The following is a 26,907-nucleotide window of genomic DNA, read 5'->3' as shown; positions in this document are numbered from 1 at the left end:
CATTCTACTGACAGGAATGCTGAAACAGAAAGATGAAGTAACTCCCCCAAATCATATATTAGGAAGAGCCAGCATTGCTGTACACCTTGGGTGGCAGTCTAAGCCACAGACCTGGTTCATCTTTACTAACTCTCTCATAGCCTGTAAGGATTAGCTGTGTATTTCACCTTGCCTGCAACTTCCTGTCAGCCTTCAACATTAAACTTGTTAGCATCTGAAGCCCTCAGTCCCAGACTGAAAGGTTAGGACCAGGCATTAGGGTGTCCTGTCAATTTCTAGTATTGCAGAATCTTGTTGATGTAACAACTAGTCTTGTGGCTTCTGTAGGCCCACTGCAAGGTAACATGTAGTCCCTATTTGAGGACAGCACTCATTTGAGTTAGCTTCGTGTAGGAAATCATCTGGATCTTTTTATCAACCCATTGGCCCAGCCAAAGAGTGGGCATTTTCTGTAGCAGCATCTCCACCTGTAAGAACTGTGAGCCTTGAAGCTCACAGTCAAGGTACTGACCACATGGAGCTTTGAAACCAAGAGTCTGCTCAGTGCAGCCGACCTGTGATGTGCTTGTGGTTCAGTGAGACCAACTAAAGACAGGTGTAAAGTAGAAGACCACAAGGTAAGACATGGAACTTCTGGACCTGCCCCTCCCATTTGCAGGTAAAATGTATACCCAAGTGACTTTGTCTAAGCTTCGGCTTTGTCCCATGGAAGGAATGCAATGATCAAACTACAGTGAGAGCAAACTGAACTGTCATAAAACCTCATAAAGGTGTTAAACATCATGCCCAATGCTCTGATGCTGACTATACACCCCTGTTACTTACATCCAGGCATTGGGGGGTCCTGTCAATTTCTAGTATTCCAACATCTTGCTGATGTAACAACTGCTGTAGTGGTTCCTGCGTGTCCATTGCAAGATAACATGCAGTCCCCATTTGGGAACAGCATTCAGTCTTAGAAAAATTCAGCCTGTCCTGTTAGCATGTAATCCCAGTTACACAGGATACTAAGGCAGGAGAATGTCAGTTTAAGGCCTGCTGGGCTATTGAGTGAGTTCAAGGATATACCATAAGTTACTTATTAAGGCTATGTCTCAAAAGGAAAGAAGAAAGAAAAAAATGGTAAAGGTAAAAGGAAAAAATTGGCTGAGGTAATATCTTAATGATAGACTATTTGACTTTTATGGGAGGGGCCGAGCATTCAAAACCAAAAGAAACAAAACATATTTATCCAGATAGAGCAATTTGAGAACAGCATAAGACCAGATGCCATTAACCTGGCATGTAATAGACAGGATTTGAAATGGAAAGATAAATTTTGACACAAATAGTCAACAGATAAACCTTGGGGCTGAAAATAGAGACAGGACTTTCTAGAAAACTGAATTCAAAGGAATACCATCCCAATGAGAGGAAATGGCTTGGACCTTAGGGATGGGCATGTGTGTGCACATATGGCTGGGTGTAGGTGAGAACACTTGTCCAATATACAGTACTACAGTGAAATTAATGACTATGCATAAATGCAATGAGCCAAGACTGGGAAGGCTTGCAGAATGGCTCTCCATGGGTTCAGGTTCCTGGGCTGCAACAAACCAACTGGCCAATCTTTCTGAGTCTCAGTCTCCCACAAACAAAATAAGGATTCTAAAGCTCTCTGAGGCCAGAGATAGTAGCTATGGTTCCCAAACTGTATACCTTAGGGGCCTTCAGCAAAACTTATAAGGGCATTATGTAATATTTTAAAACTTTGGGGCTGGCATGAAGGCTTGATTGATAAAAAAAAAAAAAAAAAGTTGATGACCTGAGTTTGTTTCCCAAAACATGCAAAAAAATAACTGACTTCACAAAACTATGTTCTGCCATTCATACATGTTCATACATGTACCACAGCATGCACACACAAACACACACATAATAATCATAATCTTTCAATGAAAACAGCAACAACTCTGTGAATTAATATTTAGAAGGGATTTGGATAAAACTACTTAGTAAATGGAACTGTTATATTCTTTTTGGTCCAGAGATGATACAAAATGTATCTGAGAAGTTAATACAAAATGTATCTGAGAAGTTATGTGTGCCCAAGCAGAGGAAATTTAGGACCTCTGTACTTTAGTATATCAACCTGTAGCATATAGATGTGGTGAGAATTAAACGAGGCAATGGTTATAGTACCTTTCAGCACTCCTGCACAGAGTAAGACCTAGGAAGTGGTTAATACAATTCACATTGCAGAGAAAGGAGTGCACTTGCCTCTGCCATACCCAGGGATAGAGGCAAGAGCTCTATGCATTGCACTTAGCCCTACAAATTTTCTCTTCCTCCTTAGTTCTCTTCTGTTTTCCCTTCTTTCTCTCTCTTTGGGAACCTCCTGATTGATCATCAGGCAATTTTTGCATATCTTTGGGACATTGAACCTTCACCTGAGCCCAGGATCAGGGTAAGGGAGTCCTTTTTACCAAAATGTTGAATGTCCTGCATCACCTCATCCTATATAAGGGCTATTTTAGCTAATTAATCCTAGGGTTAGCAAGTGAGGTTTTAATCATTTAGGAAGGAGAATTAGAGTCTTTGTGCCTGGTGTGTTATCTCAGATGGCAAAGAAATGCTAAAGGATTGAAGTCATTTGAACTCTGTTCTAAGATTATGGGAAACTAATTGAAAAAGAGAAAATATTTAAATTCATTAACAGTATACTGGGGGAAGCCCTGCCCCCACAACCCTGAACCTCTCTTATTCCCAGGGTGTACTAATACTAACATAAGCCCCATCACCAAAATTAAATTGACTTGATTTTCCAGATTGAATGCCAAGTAGAGAACTAGGTTGACAAATGGTTAGGCTGATTTAAATGATACATTGAAAGGGGAAAATAAAACAACAGGCCAAAGGTAATGTGGAATTCTTAGGGGTTGTTTGATAATCTTCCTTCTAGAAACTTCTGATTTGGTTAGCCTTTTGCACCCACTTTAATCCATTGTCTTAGAAAGAGGACTTGCAGCTCCACTCAGGAAAACAAAATAATAAAAACAAGTAACAAATATTTTTGAGACTTGGAAGCAGAAAGTAATGGTTAGGCTAATGATTTTTTTTTTTTCACATTCTGATTGTGTATCCTCAGTTAAGTGTTTGCGCACACACCATATGTATATTTATGTATTTATAAATTATACATGTAGGGCTGTACTAATATATTATGTACATTATAAAATCCCACAGAGTCTTCAAAGAGGAGATAAAACAGAAATAGGAAGTTCTGGTTTCTTCTGCTATCTTAGTAGTTTTTGTTGCTTTACCTGGAGGCTTGGGCTTTACCTTCAGACTCTACTGATATGCCTGGTCCACAACATGGATTCTGTTCAGGTCATATCTAAAGTTGGAGAGAGAAAACTTAGGAATTGGAGGATTTGTTTCTAGTTCCCACTCTTGTCAGCTGAGCAGTGGTGACCTTCAGCAAGGTCACTGAGCTCATCAGAATCTCTTTGGCAGAACAGGGGTAAATTAGCTTCCTGACTGGAGCTACATTGGTCCATAGAGGGTATATGGGGAAAATGCCTGAGTATTTTAGTGGGCAAACACCAAAGTGGTAAACTCACATAGCACTCAGGAGAGATTCCACACAAGGGGAAGTTTTAGGCCTGGGCTCTCTTCCATCCCATTGATCATTTCTTTTTTAAAGATTGTTTTTATACATGTGCTCGCTCGCTCTCTCTCTCTCTCTCTCTCTCTCTCTCTCTCTCTGTCTCTCTCTCTGTGTCTCTCTCTGTGTGTGTGGGGCATTGGATCCCTTGGGAATCAAGACTGTGCAGGTGGTATTGATGAGTGCTCTCTCTCCTGCCTCCCACCCCACTGTTCTGCCAACTCTTTGTTCTCTCATTCCCATGGTCCAAAGTGACTAACTGCCACAGCTACATTAGAGCCAATGAATGAGGAAAAGAAGGAAGGGACCACACACTCCTTCCTTCTGAGGGATAGTTCAGAAATCAGCTTCTTCATTTTCTTCTCTGTGTTATTGGACTGATTTAATTCATGTGACTGTGCCAGAGGAAGGGAGGTGGGACATTTCTTGCCATGGTCCAGCTGAAGTGCAGGGATTCTATTATGAATCAGGAGTGAGTGAACATGAAGAAACAGAGTCATAAGATCAAATTGTGAACAAAGGGATCACTACAGCAGTAGATACAGAAAGGCAAATGAACTTCGGACAACCAGAGACTAACCATAGATATTAATGTGCTATGTTTAGCAAAGAGGAGTTTGGAAAGACCAAGTCATGGAATGTTTTGTAATGGGAGTTAGACTCACTTTTGCCTGAGATAGCTTCATGGTGATTAATCCAGTTTCAGCATCTATAAAGTGGGAATGATAGCACTGACCTCTCAAAGCTATTGTATGGTTCCAACGGTGTGCTAAGATCTTATAATTTCCAAAACACAACATAAAACCACTTGGCTAAACCAGTCATGAGATGCAAGTGTGATGCCATGGCAATCTGCAAAGAGGGCAAGAGTCTTGGGGAAGAGATATCTTTGTTTAGTTACCTGAACTTTCTCTCTGAGCTCAGTGAAATAAATGAGTTGCCTTTTAAAATCTCCCACAAATGTGAGTCAGTGAACATAGTTCATCGACAAATGTTCTTGGTATTGTAGAGACAAAGGATGCAACTTTAGGAAGTGAGTTTGCATTTCAGGAAGAGTAGGCAAATAAAAATCAGGGTTATCTTTCAGCACCCAACTTTTCCAAAAAACAAACAAGAAAGAAGTACAGAGAGAGTTGGGAGAGAGTTGGGGAGGTTGCTGGGTTCACTCTGGCTTCTCGCAGAAAGCATCTTCAAAAGAAATGAAATGCACAAGAGAGAAACATCTTGGCTTGTTTTTAGACTTTGACAAAGCAACAGAAGACAGCAAAACCTCTTTATTTAGAGAAGAACATATTCAACATTTTTTTCCAGTTTCATGAAAGGCAGAAGTGGCAATTACAGAACATCCAAGGACAGACATGTAAAGATTTGTGGAATTGTCTGATATCTTACTAATTATTCCACAGATTGTTTTACAAGTTACAATATTCTGAGAAATTCGCTTTGCTAGGAGAAGTGTCAGCAGAAGAATGACAGTAAATCACTCAATCTAGTTCTTTCTTCATGGCCCCAGCTTCTCAGTACTCTTGACCCTCTAACTGTTAGGCCATCTGGCTGGCATCTCAGCATGAGAAATGATGGGCTGGAAACAGTTGGCCTCAGTCTCTCCCCATCTGAGGGTAGCACTAGTCTGTTATGGGCACTTTCCCGCCAGCCTGGTCCCAGAGCCACTTCAGTCCCAAAGTAACACACAGAGACTCTATTAGTTATAAAGCTGTTGGCCAATGTCTAGAGCTTCTTGTTGGCTAGTTCTGTCTTAAATATTAACCCATAATCACTAATATATATTTCTACATGGTCTTATCTTTCCGAGAATGCCAGACTCACAGCCTCTCTTCTGGAGATCACATCGCTACCCTATTCCATTTCCCAGAATCCTCCTTGTCTCCCACCCTGCCTATTTTGCTTTCCTACCGGCCAACAGGGCTTTATTCATTAACCAATAAGACAAACATATATACAGAATGACATCTCCCATCATTAGTCTCCTATATCTAATACGCAGTTTGAGTGCTTACTAATGCATATATGCAACTTCTACAAATACAATTTTTCTTGGTTTTTATTTCTGATACACTCACATTTTGACTATGAGCTTTCATGCTCATAGTCACATGATAATGTAGACTTCATTGTTTGTGTTAATTATTGATTTAAACATCACAATACTTTTCAGTAAAGATGGGATTCATTTAGAATTCAGGTTTTGAAGTCATAGCTTGGATCCTTATTTTGTCGCTTACTAAGTTTATATTCTGAGAAAACTGAATTAAATAAGGGTATATCATCAAAGCAAACATATAGGACAAATAAAACATCCACAAATGGTAATTAACAATAGTTAAATTTAGTATCAAATCTGGCAAAATCAATACTAATCTATGAAATCACATAGTTTCCCTCTATTTTCCTGTATTATGATAACTTCCAGGAGAAAAGGGAGCCTGCAGCAAAAGCCTGTAGAGCATTCATTTGGTTTGAAAGTATTTCTGCTCAGTGGGAGAAACCTGGAGTATCAGTTGGGAGAAGGGTAAAACAGAGGTTTTGGACCCACATACTCCCTTTAGATCTGAACCTTTCAACTTGACCTAATCCTTAGGATAGGAGGTAGAGTTAGGATTCTAGGAAGCAGGGCAGGAGGGGCACTATAGACAGGTGTCCTGTTCAGCAGAAATCCTTTGTGAAGGTATTTGTAGGATAGAGAAAATAAAAGAGCAAAGGGGAAGACTAGAAGCAGACATCTTCTGAATTGCTACAGCAGTGGCCCAGACATGGAGCCAAGGGACACTGAGACAGAAATGGAAGAAGGGGGCAGGACTGAGGACATGCATGGTGGTGGGCAAAGGACACTCAGTCAATACTGTCTTCAGAGTTGCTGAATGCAGAGCTTGGAGCAGGAGTGCTGTCTTAACTAGTTTTGTGCTGCTACAACAGAACATCATGGGAAATTTACTTGACTTGTGTTTCTGAGTGCTGAATATCCAAGAGTACCACAGTCATACTGTTCAATATCTGGTGAGCGCCTGTAGCTGCGTCATCCCATTTTGGAAGGTGAAGGAGCCCGAGAACATGCAAGAGTGAGAGGGCCCAGCTCACTTTTACTTATACTTTAACATATTTATTTATTAGTTATCTTCTTTTTTTATATTTTTTGAGACAGGGTAGCTATAGCCTAGGTTAGCCTCAAGCAAACTACTTATGCAGTCAGGAATGACCTTGAATTTCTGAGCCTCCTGCTCCCACTCTCAAGAGCCAGTTCCTTCAATATATAGACTATTCCTACAATAACTAGCCTACTCTCACATTAAGTAATGGAATTAATCCATTCCTAAGGGCTCTTTCCTCATTATCTAATCACCCAGGACTTGGCTATAGTACTGTGGTACTGAAGATTTAGGTCTATATTAAATGATGAACATGAACTTGAGGAGTGTGGATTCAATCCATAGAAATACTATTGATTAAGATGAAGAGGTCAGTAGTTGAAACTCTTTTCTTGATGAGGTAATCTGCTCCTTTGGGGCATCTTGGCTCTTGATTTTTTTTTTTTTTCATTTCACTCTAGTTCACTTATTCATTCATCAAAAAACCCCACATAAGCACTGTAAGTGTCTGGTAATAACTATGCTAAGCTCTGTGATATCAGCAGAATAGAAAGTTGCATCCCATCCTCAATTTGGTGGGGAGAAGGTGACAAATATCAGGCAATTACAACACAAGGTGAGTAGTGTTAAGATTGAGGCCCACCAAGGACACCAAGGAAGCATAGAGGAGGGGCATCTAACCAGACTGGGGGACGGGGTAGAGAAATGAGGTAATGTCTCAGTTGAGTCATGAAGGATGGACAGGGTGAGCCAGGCAAGAGTAGGGAGAAGGACATTTCATGGAGAGGAGTAGCAGGTTCAAAGGCCCAGAGGCAAGGAATTGAACAGCATAAGTGTGATCCCTGCCAAGTTCTTAGGTCTGACTGGAATGAATAATGCAAAAAGGGGCAATGGCATGGATAACATTAGAAGGATGAACAAGGGGGACACACATATGCTGTTCTAAGGGAATTTGAAAGTGTAAAGTGATAGGATCCAATTTGAGACTTAGGAAGTTAACTGTAGCATAGCAGTGTGGGTGGGGTCCAAACTGGAGTATGGTCAGTACTTGTGGTCAGAGCCAGCCTGTTGTCTTCATTATGAGGGCTTACACTTAAATGGATATTTGGATAAAATAACATAGACAGATTCTAGTGGAATGAAGAGGGTGTCATCAGCTACACTGATAACTGGGTGGTGGGGAGAGAGGAATGAATATCTAAGTATCTAGAATTTCTGGATTGGAAATAAAGATGAGGGGAGTAAGTGATTTTATTTATTTATGAGGAGGATTAATTGAGAGTTGGTTAGGTATGCATAGTCAGGGATTAACAATTGATGCTTTAACTTGAATGCTTTTGAAGCATTTTTAACCTCCTAACTTTTCTTAAGTGACAGTGAATGTATAAGAATCTAATGATGTTGTGAATAAAAAGATGTGATACCGGCTCTCAAATAGTTCAATGGTTTAGAACCTTGTTTGAGAAACAGTAACAGTTTGAGGTGCAAGTTGATTGTTATTCAAATGATTCAAATCAGAGTTTCAGATTTAAATTTTTTTCAGGGGGGAGGGGGACTTGGTATGTGAGTGGGGGTGGTGGTAGAGAGAGAGAGCTAGATTGAGAGAATGGGATAGGACCTAACCATAAACATGAACCAAACTTATTTTTCATCTGTACTTTATCACATAGTTTGAAGATATTTTCATGGAATTTTCTTAGTTTACAAGTGGTTTTGTCTGACTTGTCACATGAAGTCAAACTTACAGTGTTTTTACTTTTGATGCCATATTAGTGTTAGCAAAACCTTTGGATTTTGTTGCTTCGTATTAGAAATGTTCAAGTTTTTGTGTATCTATGTGTATAGGAGGGCCAAATTAGTGGCAAAATGTTCAGTGGGTGTGGTCATCAGGTTCCAGTGGTTCGAAAAGGTGTGAAGGAAAGAGTTGGGACTCCAAATTGAATGATGAACCTAAGCAAGGAGAGGGGAGTCATTCCAGATGCTGAACAGTGGGTAACACAACCTGTTTCTAGAGCATGACCTCCCTCCCAACTACAGTGTGTCCCACACGAACCCAGTGCTATGACCATACAAGGCAGCTGTGTGCCTGTTATTAAAGAAGCTGAGACTCAGGAGGTTTGATGTGAATGGTAGGCACAGATACGAAAGGATTGAAGAATCAACAGCGTTCAATGCCAGAACAGGTTGGCTCCAAGTGACACCTTGTCCACAGCACTATACATGGCTTCTCTCTGATAAGGGCACCTGCACCTCCAAATTAGCACTGTTGCTGGGGAAAAGTCTCTTTCCCTGAAGCTGAAGGAGCAAATCTTCAGCTAACACTTTCCACTCAGTGTGACTCTTCCAGGAAGCTCACACGTGCATCCATCATTAGTTCTAGCAGTTCTCAGGGAAGAGGAGGCAGCCAACATCAGCATCACTATCAGCATCACCTGGGAACTTGTCACAGAAATGTAACAGATTCTCAGGCCATTCCTCATGCCTGACTCCTGAAACAGACACTCTGGGAATCAAGCCCATAATTTACCTTTAGAAAGTTGTATTGGTGATTCCATTGCTTTAAAATTTGAGAACCAAAATTCTCACCCATTATTCTGTGGGTAAAAATCAAGATTCAGGTTGGCTGTGTGGCTGGCCCCTCAATGTTGCAATTTGAAAATGGAAAGAAAGACCCAGAGGTATTCCTGAAAAATACCTCCCCGAGTTGCAGCATCCTGAGAGCAACATCTGAGGTGTGAACAAGCTCCAGCTCTGGGGCTCTGTGTAGCTCCTGATGAAGTTTAGGCCTCTGGACATGAGAAATATGTTGTGATTGATGTTTTACTTTTTGCAAATTTTGTAACTGGATCAAAATCTAGATAGAGCAAACAGTCTCTGTCCCAAGCAAATTCCCAGAGATATTAAAATATAAACCTTAGAGAAACTGCCCCGGTCAGTGGTTCATAACCTTCCTAATGCTGCAACCCTTTAACACAGTTCCTCATATTTTAGTGATATAAAACTGATGGTTCCTACTTAATAATTGTAATTTTGATACTGCTATGAATCGTAATGTAAATATCTGATACGCAGGTTATCTGATATGTGTCCCTGAGAGGTTGTAACCCCACAGATTTAGAACCACTGGTCTAGAGTGTTCAAGTAGACCTTCTCATTTTTGGCACATTTCTTGTTTGACAGGAGGAAGTGATTGGAGATTTGAAGCCAGGCACTGAATATCGAGTGAGCATAGCTGCTTACAGCCAGACTGGCAAAGGGAGGCTTAGCTTTCCTCGGCATGTAACCACTTTGTCTCAAGGTAAAACTGGGCTCAAATTAATTAGCAATGGGAAAGGGCTTTCATGTACTTATGCATTCATGCAGCAAACAGCATGTGCCAAATAACTGTCTTGGGCTCTTAGAGGCCAGTGGTGACCACAGAAAGCATGCCTCTGCTCTTTCAGAACTCATCAGGGTAAGGCAAGACATTGGTTGAATGGCATATAGTAACAGATCATTTTAAACGTGGTACCCACAGGCTTCATGGATTTACCACATAATGGTGCAGGAAGAACTCATTGAGTAGGAATCAAGACAGTGAGGAAGGGGAGAGAGAAGAAAAAATCCAGCAACTGTTCATCCATGTGATGTAGAGTGGATACTGGAATAAAATGCCAGGTCCACTGTGGTTACTGTTCACACCATGCTCTCTGTTGAGAAGTGACATTAATCAATCTCCATTCTGTGTTGTAGAAAGTGCTTAGAATGGTAGGGAAATCCTCTAGACCTAAATAATAGTGTTCATAAAACTTGAAGGTATGGAAGTCTGGACATGTAAGACAGTAGAATGTACTAGGTGATGGGATCCTTTTTACACACAAGGGCACACACCACAGGTTCTCAGTACATACACAAAACACACATACAGAAGTGTTGGAAAATAAGTGTCAGTAACAGTAGGTATTCAGCTTCCTTAGGGGTAAGTACCAATTACAACCTGGAAACAGATGAGCGATTGATGGGAGATGAGTGGGGCAGAAGATTCACAGGGATACACAACATGTATGTCAGAGACATTGAAGTCAACTGAGTTGCTTACCAGCCAGCCAAAGGTTCTGAGAGTAGTAAGGAAGACAAGATTTCAGTGAGCCTATTGCTACTACATAGTAAAAGCATCTGTGGGTTTTTGTTTGTTTGTTGGCCATGGGTTTTGAGACCACACAAAATAAAATTTTCAGTAGTCGAATGTGCACCTGTTTTTGATGTATCCAACCTCTCCATCAGCTGAGACCTCCAGCCAAGACTAGCTGTGTTTGTCATCCTGCCTAGATTCCTGCCTGCCCCCCGAAGCACCCCAGCAGCCACATGTCCTTGTGGTTTCTGATTCTGAAGTAGCCCTCTCTTGGAAACCTGGAGAAAATGAAGGAAGTATCCCAATTCAGTCCTACTCTGTGGAGTTCATCAGGTGAGTCACGGGTCAAACCACAGACCACGGTTACATGCTATATGGTGTTATACAGGGCATGGATCTTCACCTGACTCCAGTCAATGTGGGTTTAAAGTGGTACAAAGTCTTGAGGAGCAAATTTACAATTGGGTCAACATATATCTTTGATGAGCAGTCATTGGCAACACTGTCCTCTACCTTACATCTTTTGATGCCACTCTTCTGAGCTCTGGAAACTCTTTATGCAATGTTAGCAACAAGCTGCCCTGAATTTCAGGCTTGGAACTCATCCTTCTGACTTGAAAGTATTGTATTTGAAGTAAATATTTGATGGTTTTTCTCAGAGGGAGAAGGAAGAACTCTTTATAACAAACACCATGCACTGTGCCCTCCAGATCCATATCACCTTGGGGCAAATTTCTGAGTTTGAGTACAACTTCTATCTATATCTTAAGTCTGGTTATTCATTTTGGTGGACAATAGAAATTCATATAAAACTCATGATTGCCAATGCTGCTGTGCAATTTTATTGATTTATTTCTTTAAAGAATAAAATGTAAACAAAAGGAATTCCCAATGCAAAGTCTTTGGCCTGAATTTGGGTCTCCATTTGACTTTGGGTGGACACTGAGAGAAGGGAGGTAGTTGGTCATACATTAAAGATGAGAGGCTCCTCTGAGGCCTCAATGTTGTGGATTCATAAAGAGATCAGCAGGACCTTATTCCTCAGGCTTTCTGAACCTGGGCCAAAGGGTCCTGTCAAGATCTGATGAGTTGTTTTTTTGTCCTGACCTCCCAGTTTATTCCTGGGCTGTGGGAAACAGACATTTATGTCTTCAGATCTTGTTTGCAGGCGGGGCTTGCTGAATTCCAAGTGGCAGAAACTTGAAAAGATTAAAGCAATATTGTATCAGCTTCCATGACTGTAATGTCCAGCAGCAAGTCTGAATTCAGGGAGCACTAGATCCACACCCTCTCAGCAGTCTATGCCCATCTATCTCTCTGCATCATTGATTCATTGTCCAACAGGATTTCCCACACCTTAAGGTGTGTGGTCTGCAAGCTTAGCAAGAGCGTATGGATTTCTTCTTGGACCCAGCACAATTTTGGTGTGCATTTTCACTAGTCAAGTCTGGGTCCTTTTTCATTTTCCTAGCTCATCAGAGAGTCCAGGGTAGAAAGAATGTATGGACTAATCAAGCACCAGTTATTGTAACTCTGAAAGCAACCATAGGTGATGGTGGTGATGTGAGCGGAGAGTGGGGGTAGAAGGGGCTTCAAATCTGGAGTGTGTAGGCTGAGTGTTGAAGAACGGGAAACCCTCAAAGGGACAACTCTTGCAAAGTGGCAATGGGTGACAGGAAAACCTGGAAGGAAAAAATGAAAAGAGGAAGTGAGTAAGGCAGGAAGAGAGGGGAAGAAGAAAGGAGGAATGAAGGGGGAGAATAAAGAAGGGAGTAAGGAAAGTAGGGAGGAGGAGAGAAAGGAGGAAGGGAGGGAGGAAGGACACTATGGCAAAGATGAGATCAAGGCTCCTCCCTGAGGGTAGCACATAATCTTGCCTCTCAACACACCTGGTAGGCAAAGCCTGGTGTGTGCCTAGAATAGAAACAATCATAATCTCAGTTCTAATAGGAGTTAAATGAGCAACACTTGGATCTCTCAAACTCCAGTTTTCTTGTCTAAAAAGCCTTGGGGGGAATGTAACACATGATTTACTCCCACAAATAAGTTAGACAACACCAACAGAACAAAATGTAACACTTCCAACTTTGGGAAATGCAAGTATTTTTATCATTGCTCAGCAGATCATCTGTGTAATCCCCAGAAGGATGGTGGTTCTCATTTACTGTTAATTTTGCACCCAAACATATATTTTCCTAACTCTGGGTCTGATATGTTGATAAAATATGGAAATAGCAGTTTTGTAGTCTTGCATGCACACTGCAAGTGGAAAATGAAAATATTGGTCTCCAGAAGACAGGAGAGAATGCTGCCCCCTTAACTCTGCAATCTTCATGTGACCCTAGACATGACCCTTCCTCCTGAGCCTCAAACACCTTCCATAGTTTTCAGTTCCCTCTGAGCCAGCTTGGGACAAGGATTTGGGTACAAGGAATTTGCTTGGAGAGTCTGAGACAGGGAAGGGACTATAAGAGTGTGTTACTAAAGATAATGGAGCCTTTCCTGGGACCTTGGCTCTTCCACAGTATTGCATGTCACACCAGTGCTAGGGAAGATTTGACCATACATAGCCATTGGCTTGACCCACTAGCTGCAACCCTGAGCAAGCTGGCTAATCCTGTGAGCCTGACTTTCTTTAGCCAGGAAATGCAGGTGAACAATGAAGGAAAAGACAAAAGATGTCTCTCAGCACTTAGAATAGGGTCCACAGAGGACTTTTTATGTTTTACCCTGAGCCATTTAAAAAAGATTACAGTAACAGCCACCTGATTTTAAGGAGATAATGAAAAAAGCGTTAGAGAAAGGTGGCTAAAGGAATCTTTTGCCACCAGTATCAGATACCAGTATGGTAGCCAATCTTCTACCTCACCAACTTCAGGTATAAAAGCTAGAAAGACCCAACGTGGATCTGCATGTGCTCATCCCACCACGGCCCAGCCCCTTTGGCCCTTTGTTCCACTGTTCAGCCACCACTGGAAGATATTTACTGCTTTTGTTTCCTAGCCACACAGTGGTTAGGAGCCTGTGAGATGGCTCAGCAGGTAAAGTAAAAGAGCTTGCTACACACCCTGATTCCAGAACCCACATGATGGTAAGAAGGAAATGACTCCAACAAGTCAAGTTGTCCCCTGACTTCCACACGTAGGCTGTTGTGATAGCGTGCTCATGTGCGCATGCACACAGTACTCACACACATGCATGTGCCCACTAAATGTAAAAATAAAACAAAATATAAAATAAGGCTATCCATTCAGTGTATGGCGAAGCTTTCAATAATCTCAGTATATGTGTCTCACTTGAAGGCTCTGACTACAGCCTCACCCCAGGTGGAGTCAAACCTGAGATTTAGCAGTCTTTATAAATAGGTGAACCACCAGCTTCCTCTTAGAACTTTACTCATGACTAAAATTTATAGCAATAACCAGATGAATGACTGCAATATTTAAGAGGAATGTGGCCCTGTGTTGGTTTTTCTAGCCCTCAAATATTAGTATTAAAGACATTTGAGAATTATTTTATTTTATGTTATTTTGTTTTTCTTGTCAGCTAAAAAAGTCACTCTGTTTCTGAACTACATACCCAGCCACAAAGAACTAATACAATCAATTTAGAGAGAGTGGAAAACTGTGAAAAATACTCCTCTTTGGGAGAAAGTATTTAGGAAGTTAAGGTGATCTAGTATAAGACCTTCTTGGCAAAAGGACCAAAATTAGCAATAAAAAAGAAGCCTGGCTGACTTGGATGTCAGGTGAGACTCCAAGTTAACAAATAATGCATTATAAAAGCAAGAATTCATTTTTATTTCTTTACTTCCTAAATTGAGGATCTCAGAAGCACCTTGCAGACTGGCATATAGTCCTAGAAATTCTGTTAGCCATTTAAGCCTTCGGGCTTAGATGAAAGAACTAAATAATTTTTGCAGAAATAAGACCCTGAGTTCCATAAGCACATCCCATGAAACTTCAATTCTTCCTTCTGATGGTTCCTAGTGAAATCCTGGTCAGGGTGTTGGGGGCTGATATAAATTGGCTTCTGGTGTAGCAGCTGTGGAAGCCAATGAAAAAGCATTGTCTCCTCTGGCCCACCTAGGACAAGCTGCCATTCAAGTTTATCATTGTCCCATTCCATCCATTTGTCATTTAATCAGTTTAGACCAATATGTAAATAAAGAGCAGCCAAGAGAGCTGAAGGTCAAATAGATTTTTTTTTAATGTGATGACTTAATGTGGTTTGGACTTCACACCATAGTTCATTTTTGTGGGGAGCAAAATTTGCATAAAAGTAGCCTGTAAGGTTGACAGTGTAAGCTGCATGAGTGCATGGAGCTTTATCTCAGTCCTGTCCTGTTGACCCTTGCTGATCTATGGATTGTGTCTCTTCCCATAGAGCCAAGGGCTTATCTTGCAGTCTGCACATTCCTAAAGGGGTCCTTAGATAAAATTTAAAGGGTCTCTGTATTTGGCTGGAAAATAACTATGGTCTTCCTTTTGACAAGTGAAACTCAGCACTGTTTTCATAAATCAATGACAATTCCAAGCCACAGTGGGACTTTCATCATCATTGGACTGGGCTGTTCTTATCCCATTACAATTGTTGCACTTATCTCAAAATAGCAGCTATGTTTATCACTACATAAAATTATTACAGTGACTGAAATTCATTACTGGGTTCTCTTATTTAACATTTCAATGAAGTAATACATATGAAAACACCACACTTATTACTTAGATTATTGCTGTCAACATTCTGATTGTTCTCTTATATTTAAATGTGGGCATATAAAACCATTCTAAAAGGGGTACATGAGCTTTTTCAGACCATTATGTGGTTAAAGATTACAATTATAGGTCAGGGGTTGGCAAGCCTTTTCTTGAGGGACCAGATAGCATTTTTGTTCCACCAGAAATATGACATCTGTCTCAACTGCTCTGCTATACCACTGTCATAGGAAAGCAGCTGTGGGCTTTAAGACCTCAACAGTGTGTTCTCATAAAGATTGACAGCTGAATTTTCTTGACAGTTGGCTTAGGGTGTCCTGTTATTTCTAACATATTTTAATTTCTTCAAGCGCTCTTATTAAGAGCCAAATGTGGCCAGTTGTGGTGGCTCACCCCGGTAGCATTTGCTGAAAGAGCCAAATGTGAACATCTATTCACACAAGCCTGTGTTATTAATGTATGTGTATAGATCATGGACAAGAGATTTAGAGGTGAATAAGCTGTGACCCAAGCTTTTGGACAGGGTCATGAATGATGTAGATGAGCATAGTCCAGAGTGGTGAGTGACACAGTAGAGGTAGGGATACAGGCTTTGGGGAATGTGTGGTTGGTATCTGAACTTACTTTTAACCTTGAAAGTTTTAATTGACACATCAAAGTTGCACATATTTGTGGATGACCTAGTTTTGAAGGTGTCTAGGCAGGCTTCTTACAGTACTAGGAAAGACACATCAGCGATAACTACAGAAGAGGATGGAGGAAGCAATATGAAAGGCTTAGGCTAGAGGAAGCCACTTAAGCAATGGCTTGGAGGCAAGAAGAAAATGTTCCTGGAATTGCTTAGAAAGCCTGGAGCTATGCGTGGTGAGAGAAGAGTAAGCACAGGTCAGACCAAGAAAGGCATTAAGAAAGAGTTTGCTTTTTATCCTGAAGGGAAAATGGAACCACAGAAAATTTTAAGGAGGAAAGCAATTTCAGTATTTGCATTTTTGAAAGACCATGCAGACTCCTCAAGGAACATATAAACAAACAGAACAAAGTTCCAATGATTCATGAGCTTGCAGTCTATAGGGAAAGACAGAAAGTTAAAGAAACTATGCCTGAAGGTGATAAGCAGTGTACCAGCAGCTTTGGGTTCCAGGCTCTGGGAGAGTTCAGACACCCATGACATTGTTACATGGGCTGCTGCTCATGAAGAACAAAATGGGGAGTCATCAGCGAATCCAGTGTCCTTCTATAAGATGTTTAAGCTTCACCTTCACCTCAGTTTCAAGGATACAAGTTCTCAAAATGAAAGATGATGGATTTGAAGGTATTTGAACTAATTGGGGTGATTCTGACCTACGATTTTTCAAAAGGAGGCTGCACTAGACTATAAAAGAAAATATGAGAGAATGTCACAAAAGGCATAAACAGGGGTTGGGAAAATTGTTTCAGGTGTGTGTGTGTGTGTGTGTGTGTGTGTGTGTGTGTGTGTGTGTGTGTGTGTGTATGAGAGAGAAAGAGAGATGGAGAGAGATGTTTATAGTATCACAGTACCCAGTGCCCAGTGCATGCTTTTCTGTGGATCATAGAAAAAAGCATTGCTCTGAATCAATATTGATTGAGATTAGAGACAGTAAAGTTAGTTCCACTGCCTACCATGTTCTAGAAGTCACCTAGTACTTAAGATTCCATGATTGATGGCCACTTTCCTCTGCTTCTGTACAGCCATTGCTGCCTAGACCATCCCTCCCATTTCTATACACTAAGATAATTTTGAATTCTGTCACACATTTTGTGGACAGTGTCTTAGTTAGGGTTACTATCTCTGTAATGAAACACCGTGACCAAAGCAACTTGGAGAGGAAATAGTTTATTTTGCTCTCAGTTCCACATAACAGCCCATCATCAAACCAGGACAGGAACTCAAGCAGGGTAGGAACCTGGAGGTAGGAGCTGATGCAGAGGTCATGGAGGGGGTGCTGTCTGATGGCTTGCTCCTCATGATTTGCTCAGCCCGATTTCTTATAGAACCCAGGACCATTCAGCCTAGAAATGGCACTTCCCACAATGAACTGGACCCTCCTCCATCAATCACTAATTAAGAAATTGCCCTAAAGGCTTGCCTACAGCGTGATCTTATGGAGGCAAGTTCTCAGTTGAGCCTCCCTCCTCAATTGAGTCCCTGATGATGCAAGCTTCTGTCAAGTTGACATAAAACTAGACAGTACAGAGAGTCCATGTTCCAGACTAATATCTGTATTTCTTAAAATTCTTTGGATTGCTTCAAATATGACTCTTCTTTTGAATTCAAGCTACTAAGATCTGTGTTAATGTTTTTTTTTTAACTTGGCCATATAAAGCTATTTCTTCTTTATACCCTTGAGAATTCTTCCCACCACCACCTACTTTTTCTTCTTCTTAACCACTTACACTGTCCCTAGAGACCCACCTCCTACATTCTCTTTTGCCAATTTGCCCATTTGAACTTCTCTGAGACATGTGGGTATTTCAAGCAGGCTAATAATTTAGAAACACATTAAGACAACAATCATTAAATATTTTCAATATATTTATTTAGAGGCAAAGCATCTAGAATTTTAATTATTTTTCTTTCTCATTTTCTCACAAGACCTTCAGTAAAGTTTTTCAAGGTGTTTGCAGCCCAGTTTTATGCTGTGTTGGTAAGATTCCATCCTGAAAAAAAAAAAAAAAAAAAAAAAAAGCCCCTGAAGAATTGTGTGTGTTTGCATTTGTGTTTGTACATGTGTGTGGGTGCCTAACACATTAACACATATCTCACATATCTTCATCATAAGTCAGTCGGTTTATATGTATACACTCATCATATTAGTTAAGTTTCGCATAGCTATAAAAGAAACACCAGACAGAAACACCTAAAGGAAGTTTATTGTGCTCTCAGTTTGAGGGTATAGTCTATCATGGGATGGAAGATAGGGTGGTGACAGCCACTATAGTGGCTGAACCTTTACAAGGTGGTCACATGGCATCCACAATCAGTAAACAAAGGGACATGAAGGTTGTTGCTCCATTGACTTCCTTTTTACTTAAGCTGAGACCCCATCCACATTCAGCATAGCTCTTTTCACCTCGGCTAAGCCTCTCTAGAAACACACTCACAGACAATACCTCTTAGGCAATTCAAAATTCTGTCAGGTTCATAGTAGAAATTAGCATGGCATTTACCCATTTACTTCCTTGGAGATTTTCATTGAATAGTCTTGAGAATGTTGGTGAGACTGATTTTTAAAATTCACTCAGAATTGGAACTCATATTTTAAAATGATGCTAATACCTTAAACACTCTTTTTGAAGATAAATTTTGTAAATGTACATCGATTGACCACATTGTTAAAATAAGGCTATGGTATTTCATTTGAATGTCCATACCTGACTGGGTTACTAGCTTGAAATTCTTATGTACTGTAAAGGTCTCATCTATACAAATAGTTTCTACAACAGAGCCAAAAATGTGAAGTCATTTACAATGCTGAGTACAGAATCCTACAATTTTACAATTTCCAAAATCTTATATTTTTCCTCTTTCAAAAATAAATTATTTAGGTTTCAGCTTTATCAAATCCTTAAAAGAACAATATAACTACCACTCGTTTTTATACTTTATGTTTCTTTGATTTCCATAATATTAGTAATTATAATAAACACAAAAGTCACAAAATGAATTCAGATGTGGTAGCACATGCCTATAATTCCTGCACTCTGGAGGCTGGGGCAAAAAGATCAACGTTCAAGAGGAGCCCAAGTTACAGAATAGGGCCCTTTCTCAAACAAACATGCTCAAATAAATCACCAGTAAGTTCTGGCATAAACTCAATTGACTTTTCATAAGTCAGGTGCTCAGTTGGTAGGAACAATCACAGTTCAGTGGCTAAGTAGAAGCTGAGACAGAAGACGTTGGCAGTGCATGGAGAAAGACACCATAGGCTTGCTTACCTATTCATGGTTAATGTTTTCCTGCATTATACCCATCTTTTGTATAGATTAAATGCACATTCATATCAGAGTCTTATTTATTCTTTGGCTATCCCACTTATCCACACATACATAGTGATTAACATTTTATATCACACAGTATTTGGATTTCCCCTCCACTGAAGGATTCTCCATTTCCCAGAACTTGTTCAAGTCCAAGGACTTTTGTAATTTAATGTAAGTTCTTTCTAGTCCTCATAGACTTCCCTTAATAGTTCAGTTTATATTGAACTATTTAGATAAATTCCTTGGGTTCAGGGTAGACGGCACAGCCATTCAGAGAGCTTGCTGTTTAGTTCCTAGTACCCATGTCTGGCAACTCACAATCACCTGTATCTCCAACTCCAGGAGATCTGATGCCCTTTTCTAGCCTCTTACATATAGGTGGAAAACACACACACACACACACACACACACACACACACACACACACACAAAATAACATTTCAACTAAAATTCTTAAAATATGCTATTTTGCCCTGACTTCCAGCTGATTCTTTGAGGTTCTATTCCTGAACTGACTCCCAGATATACTATTCCCCCAATTACATTACTAGCTCCCCTAGGTAGGCTGTCTTTATACTCCTCTAGAAGCCTCCCAGAATCTAACTTCTGTAAGGGACCCTGCAAAGGCAGCCAACCTGCAGAATTCTATGGTTTCAAGAAAATGATTGTTCACTTAAATTTTGATTCACAATGGGCAAGGTGGTCAAAATATTATAAGGAAAGAAATATGGCTCTGCATCTTTAGGTTAATTATACTCTTTCCATGTTCACAAAGGTAGAATGGTAGATCTGTTTCATAAGCTTTCAGGATCATAATTATCTTTGAGAATATGATTGAAGCTAAGGGGCTGTACTTAGAAAAGTTAAATAAGGGCTCAAATACAAAAATCTTACTTATAATTTCTGGAAACCCTCAAACACTCCACAGGCTAGATCCTAATGTTGGTAGTGGTAAATGATTCTTCCCAGTAAAGTGAACCACTGAAGGAGTATACCTTGATTACTTGAATTGACTCCTTGAATTTTGAGTAGCCGTTGCTGACTCTCATGTGCCCTGCCCAAACACCCTTGCCCAATCAATCAAAGGTAAGCCATCTGCTGCAGGTATGAGCCTTGCTGATGGCTGGCCCTCTGTATCCACAGCACATACTCAGGCAACTTCTTTTACTCTGGCCTTTTCAGTGTTGGGGAAAGTGCCAGGATAGTGTTGCTATGGTGACTTGACTGCCACCATTGTAGTTAGGATAAAATTCCCACCAGTGGAAGAAGATAAAGCTATTGTTGGGGATGGTTTAAGACAATCCCCCTGCCAGGCTCTCTCTCTCAACCTCACCTTTGTACTTTGTATCTCAAGAGACCCTGGAAACAATGGAATGGAAAACCAGGTACAAAATCAGAGGCAAAGTGTTAAAGGTTTTCAACTGTTATTCAATCTCTGTGAGCTATATATTATGAAATTAAATGTTAAAGATTTCCATAATTTTGATTGGAAATAGGTTTTTTGTGTGTGCATGAAATGAACAAGGAATATAAAATCCTCCCTCCCTCTCCTACCCCTGTAACTTTTGCATGGAGATGAAGATGGCTACAGATATTTGCAAGTAGCTCTGGGTAAACAACAGCACACCCAGAGAAGAGATTAGAGTTCTTTCCTCTGGAAATAGCACAAGGGAAGCTTAGCAAATAATAGGAGAGTTTTATCTAAAGCCCACATCTCTCCTGACTTCACTTTTTGGTATCTCCAGTGGTTTTCCTCTGTGAAGCGATTCTGTGCTAATGCGAATTTGCAAATGAGCTTCCTTCAACTGGCTCAGCTTTGCTCCTTGATGATAAAAATCGTTTTAGAGAATTCCACCTTTGGGTAAGACAGAGAGGACCTGAACCCTGTTTCCTCCAGTAGGTGCCCTATGATTTTTCTTTGTCCCCAGACCAGACAGACACTGTCAGGAGGTCCAGCTCCTTAGCATGGTAAGCCCAAGGAAGTCTCTGTTTCTTGGGCTTGTAAATCTCCTTAGTGAAAAACTAAGCAAACACATTTAAGAGATGGAGTCCATCCTGGCTTCTCCTTTGACTTCTTTTCCTGATATGTTTTTCACACAAGGCAAGTACAAACATGCTTTGTTTCGTACTCATTAAATACCTGTGAGTAGGGAGTGTTTAACACCAGAGAGGACCAGGGAACCAACCGCCTGAAGGTCTTATAATTGCTCTCGACCCACCATCACCACCGTTTTTAATCCAACATCAAGTTTTTAAATCTAACCTCATCTCTTCAACCCAAGGTGGCCTCAACAGTTTGCAGTTGTGACTTTGTTAAGTTTCTTGCCCTTTCAGAGCTTTAGTTTCTCTTTTATATTAAAAACAAAAACAAAAGATTGAGATATTTGAGGTAGTACCTGCTACCGAGGGTAGTTAGAGGTGGTAAATGAGTTAAGGAATCAGAACAATGGCACTTCCTAACACTTGATAAGTACTGGCAATTAGGCAGCCGTTAACACAAACCCTCCAGTCAGGGCCCCAGCTATGCACTGGCCTGTCCTTCCCAACTTTCACTTTGAGTTTTGTTTTTGTTTTTGTTTTTTCCTACCTACCATGTTCTTTTCCCCCCCCTTTAGCGAGAACACCCAGGTAGAGCTACTCCATCCAAAATGAAGTAGCACAGGCCTATGTGAAGTTTATGTTTAATTGTGCTATTATGAAGGTAAAAAGAGACAAAATAAATTTTAAAAATTTAAAATGTATTTATCTATTATTTTATGTGTTATGGTTGTTTTGCCTACATGCATGCATACCATTTGTGTGCCTGACATCCCCTAGGACTGGAGTTATGTCATGGTTTTGAGCCACCATGACGTAGATGCTGGGAATTGAACTCAGTCCCTCTGCAAAAATCAGTGCTCTTAACCACCAAACCAACTCTTCAGCCCATGAAAATGAATTTTAATAAGAATATTTTAATTTGCAATATCCAAAATATTATTGTTTTAATGTGAATTCAATATAAAGATGATAAAATACATTTTATATTTATAAAGGAGATAATTTTTATTTATTTCTTTAAAAGCCTATGTACATTTTGTACTTATAGTACATCTTAGTGTAGACTGGCTGTGTTTCAAGGACTCACTAGCCACACAGACTAGGAGTTCAGTATGGAAATGTGCAGTAAGCAAGCAGCTATGAGTTCTTAACTACAGAAGCAAATAAGTCCTATTGATAATGGATGGCATGTATTTACAGCAGAATGCCAGAGAGGATGCTAAGAATGTATATTTCATGTCATCTGAATGTTAGTAGCCTTATCTAGGTCCCTGTGTTATTTACATTTTACAGATGGGAAAACTGAGACATAAATACATTAAGGATCAACTAGTAAGTAGCAGAGCTCAGATGTGAACTTGACTCTGCCCGACTCCAGGGATTATGCTGGCTGTGTGCATGCTGCTTCCTTGATTGAAAGTCTAAATGAAGACTAGCTTTCTCCGGAAGGAGAAGGACCCATGAAAATTCAACACATTGACACAGACATAGTTTACAAAGACTATGAATGTCTGTGAGTGTAGTCATCACGGGTGTCCCCGTGGCAACTCATGCCATCAATCACTCTATAAAGCTTGTATTTGTTTACTCACTAACAGATTGTAAAGAGATGGAAATCTCTGCTTTCCTGACCTCTAGGAATGAGACTGCCAAGGGGGAGCCTTGTTTAGGGAACATCTGGAAAGATGGAGTTCTTGCGAATGAACTTTCCCATGCATGCTGGGTCTTTTCATCCTGGTCAAGGCCAAGCAGACAGAAGTAGATGGTCTCTAAGCAGTGCTTATAGCTGGCCCTAAAGATGATCTACTTGCTTTTATTGGCAGGCGCTTACAGTTAATGACGTTATGGTTTGAAAGCAGGACCACTTTCAGATAGGAAATGTTAACTCACTTTTATGAGCTCTGCTCTCAGAGTGAAAATGGTGTTAGCTCCCAGTGGCCAGCTAGCCTCTTTTCCCTATGGCATTTCTGAACTGTTGCTTTTCTTATTTTTAATCATTAAAGGCCAGATTTTGACAAGAGCTGGACCATAATCCAAGATCGGCTGCAGATGGACTCCATGGTTATCAAAGGCCTTGATCCAGATACCAACTACCAGTTTGCTGTGAGAGCCATGAATGCCCATGGCTCCAGCCCACGCAGCCAGCCCAGCAACACCATCCGAACCCTGGGTGAGTGCTCTAGCTGTCCTGAAGAACATGAGCAGCTGCCCTGGTCACCTCTCAGAGCCTCCTTTGCCCAACTGATGAACAGCCTGGGAGGGGGCTCTCCTCAGGCTTCCTCCTGCAGTCTTCCCAGAACTTTGAAGGTTCAGTTCTCCATAGGGACACAGGCTATTTCTGTTCCTAGGCAGTCAGGGAAGGTTTATTTTTGCGTCGTCCTTGGGGAGGCTGTGGTTGGTTTTTGTTCACAATCACAGACCAGATCACATAGAAAATGAGATGTACCCTCTTCCCCTGCCTCTCATGTTTTGAAAAGGTGAGCTCATCTTGGAACCCTGTGGGGAAGCACTAGACCCCCCACTCCACCCCAGATTCTTCAGAGTCAGTGATTGCCTGCCAAACAAGGACTTACAGCTGAGTGTGATGGACCCCTGTAATGTCATCACTTGGGAGGCTGAAGCAGGAGGATCAGTGTTAATTCAAAATCAGCCTAGGCTACTTAAACAAACACAAACACAACAAAAGGACCATCAAATCACACCAGTCCCTCTAAGTGGTGGTTAACTCTTAAACTGATGCTAGCATGCTAACACATAATGTGAGAGACTAAGTTAACTGCATAAATTCCTAAGGTACCTCTAGGGATATGGAGGACACTTAGGGCAATGTTGAGCAAATAAACTGAGGATTTTTTTCAGAGTCAAAGCATGTATCTAATCTGGTGTTCAGCAAGTTGTCACATGATGTCAAAAGCTGTACTTCCATTAGAAGGGTTCAAGGAAGCTTGCCAAGTCCAATTCAGGCCAGCTTCAAAGTCTTTATACTTTAAGGGGTCACAGTTATATAAACCTGGAACCAAGGGTAGTGAGGTCTCAGAAGGGGTCTTGAAAGCTCTATGTCTCTGCAGTTCATCCCTGGAATTCTTCCAGAAGAGCCCTGCAGCTGCTGCAGGCCCTGTTTACCCAAGAGAGGGGCTCTAAAAGGGAAGTCTGCCCTAGGTAGCTCGTTTCCCATTGGCTTGCACAAAGCCCCACCTTTGTTGTTAGGATCTGAATACCCCCCCCAATACCCACATAGCTGCCTTCCAAGGCTAATGCTATTTCCAGGAAGAGATCTTCTAGGGTCCATAAGTGCTGGGGATGCATATACTTCTATACACAGTATTTATCCTGTAACCTTCGATGGTAGGGTTCCCTTCCTCAAATTGAATTGTGGGCATATGCTGGGAGGCTTCACCTCTAAAACTTCTCCCTATCTTCCTATTTACCCACCACTGTAATGGGGCAGTCATTGTTTCCCCTTTCGTCAGAATGGAGAAGCTGCCCAAACAGACTCTTAAAATGAAAACGCTTCTTCCCACAAGCCATAGTAGCAGCTCTATTTCAAAGACAGGCCTCCTTCCATGCTTGCTAAATGTGTTGTCTTCTGTCATCTTAAATTGGCCATAGTATAAATAACGGGAGCTAGGGCCTCACTGCACTTCTGAACATGTAGGCTGTCTTTGTGTATGCATTCTGGTACTTGGTGTGTATGCTCACTATCCCTTCCCAGCCCTCAGCCCAAAGCTTTTCTGATCCATCCACAGCATCTACTTCACAGAGTGAAGAAAGAAGAAAGATGATGTGTGTGGCTCAGGCTGACCTTGACTTTAGATGTGGGAGTATACATTAGATTAAGGAACAGATGAGTAGGTGGGTAGGGCATCTCTTTAGAATTTTCTTTTTTTTTTAATGAATTATTGATGTCATCTTTGAGGTTCTGATCATGTTTTCCCTCCATGTCTTGATCCCATTTTTAATGGAAAAAGTGGAGGAAATGCAAACCAAGAAACAAAATAAGATGGGAGATTCAAAAATACTTTGCAAATATGAAATATTTTATTCTATTTTTGACTCCCAGGGAAAGTAAAATTATATAATTCATAGTAATTGTGTGCAAAGAAGGATGACAAAACCAAACAAACAAACGGGCAAAAAATAAAACAAAAAAAAATCCCATTATGACAAACAAAACAAAAAAACCAAAACCAAAAACAACAACAACAAAAAACCCCAAACCTCAGTGAACCTTCATGATAGTTTTTGTTGTTTGGGATGTCTGCTTTGTTTTGGTTTTGAAACCTGATCTCAAATAGCCTAGGCTAGCCTCCAATTTCCTATGTAGCTATGAATAACATTGAACTTCCGATCCCCTTCCTGAGTGCTGGAATTGCAGGCATGTACCCCTGTGCCCAGTTTATGCTATGCTGGGTATTAATCCTAGGACTTCATTCATGCAAAGCAAGCACTGTAGCAACTGAAGTATGTTCCCAGCCGATTATATTCACAAATATCCTGAAGTAATTAGAGATCTGCTGCTCCGACATAGGTATGATTGCTTAAATTAGGATAACAGGAGTAGACTTTAATAGATGAGCTATTTCTTGGAAGCATAAAAATGTGCTGTAAGTAATGCTGCTTTGATTGTCCAAAACAAAACAAAACAACAACAACAACAACAAAACCTTCTCACACATTCTTGTTCTTAACTTGGTTTTAAATTGTATTGCTTCCAAAATACATTTTCCTTTTCTATACAAAAGTCACACACTTGCCAATTAGCATTATCTGAGTCTTAATGAATTTGTAGTGTTAGTGCTGACACTGGAAAGTCTGCTTGCAAACCAGGCCTTTTGCTAACCACTCGACTTACGAGAAATCCACTCATTCCTTCCAGAAACCCAGGGTGGGAGGGATAGCACCCACTTCTTATAGATGGAGAAAAGCAGTATCTCTGAAGGGTTAAAAGTTTTCTCAACTCTGATAATTATACAGGCAGGATTTGAAGTTGGGCTTCATTGAATACGACTTGAATGGATGGATTCTTTCTGCTGGCTCTCAGCAGCCCAGGAGAGGTTAAAGTTAAAAACTCAGTGGCGGTGTGTGTGTGTGTGTTGGGGGGATTGGCAGTCTGTGTAGAAACTGAAGAAGAAGGAGGTGTTGGGAACACAGACTCCAGCTCCCAACATTTGCACTTCTTTCCTTTTCCCTTTCTTTATAAAACAGAGATATTCCTTTATTGCAAGTTGTCTCTTCCGTATCTCCTCTAGTCACATTTAAAGTCTGTGTTCCCTGATCCCTGACAGC

At 40.7% G+C, this 26,907-nt stretch overlaps 1 protein-coding gene across 2 annotated transcripts in view; it reads left to right on the top strand.

Annotated features, from left to right (window-relative positions):
* Positions 1 to 26,907, top strand: part of Egflam (EGF like, fibronectin type III and laminin G domains) — a 156,684-nt gene that overhangs the window by 68,045 nt on the left and 61,732 nt on the right. For both annotated transcript variants that reach the window (XM_051182511.1, XM_051182510.1), the window contains exons 4-6: positions 9,931 to 10,048; positions 11,059 to 11,194; positions 23,625 to 23,791. In XM_051182511.1, the coding sequence (XP_051038468.1) occupies positions 9,931 to 10,048; positions 11,059 to 11,194; positions 23,625 to 23,791 (421 nt within the window). The remainder of the gene's footprint in view (positions 1 to 9,930; positions 10,049 to 11,058; positions 11,195 to 23,624; positions 23,792 to 26,907) is intronic.

The sequence above is a fragment of the Phodopus roborovskii genome, unplaced genomic scaffold, assembly GCF_943737965.1.
Source record: "Phodopus roborovskii unplaced genomic scaffold, PHOROB, whole genome shotgun sequence".
In the NCBI taxonomy this organism is placed as follows: Eukaryota; Metazoa; Chordata; class Mammalia; order Rodentia; family Cricetidae; genus Phodopus; species Phodopus roborovskii.
This window is presented reverse-complemented; position numbering and strand designations above follow the sequence as displayed.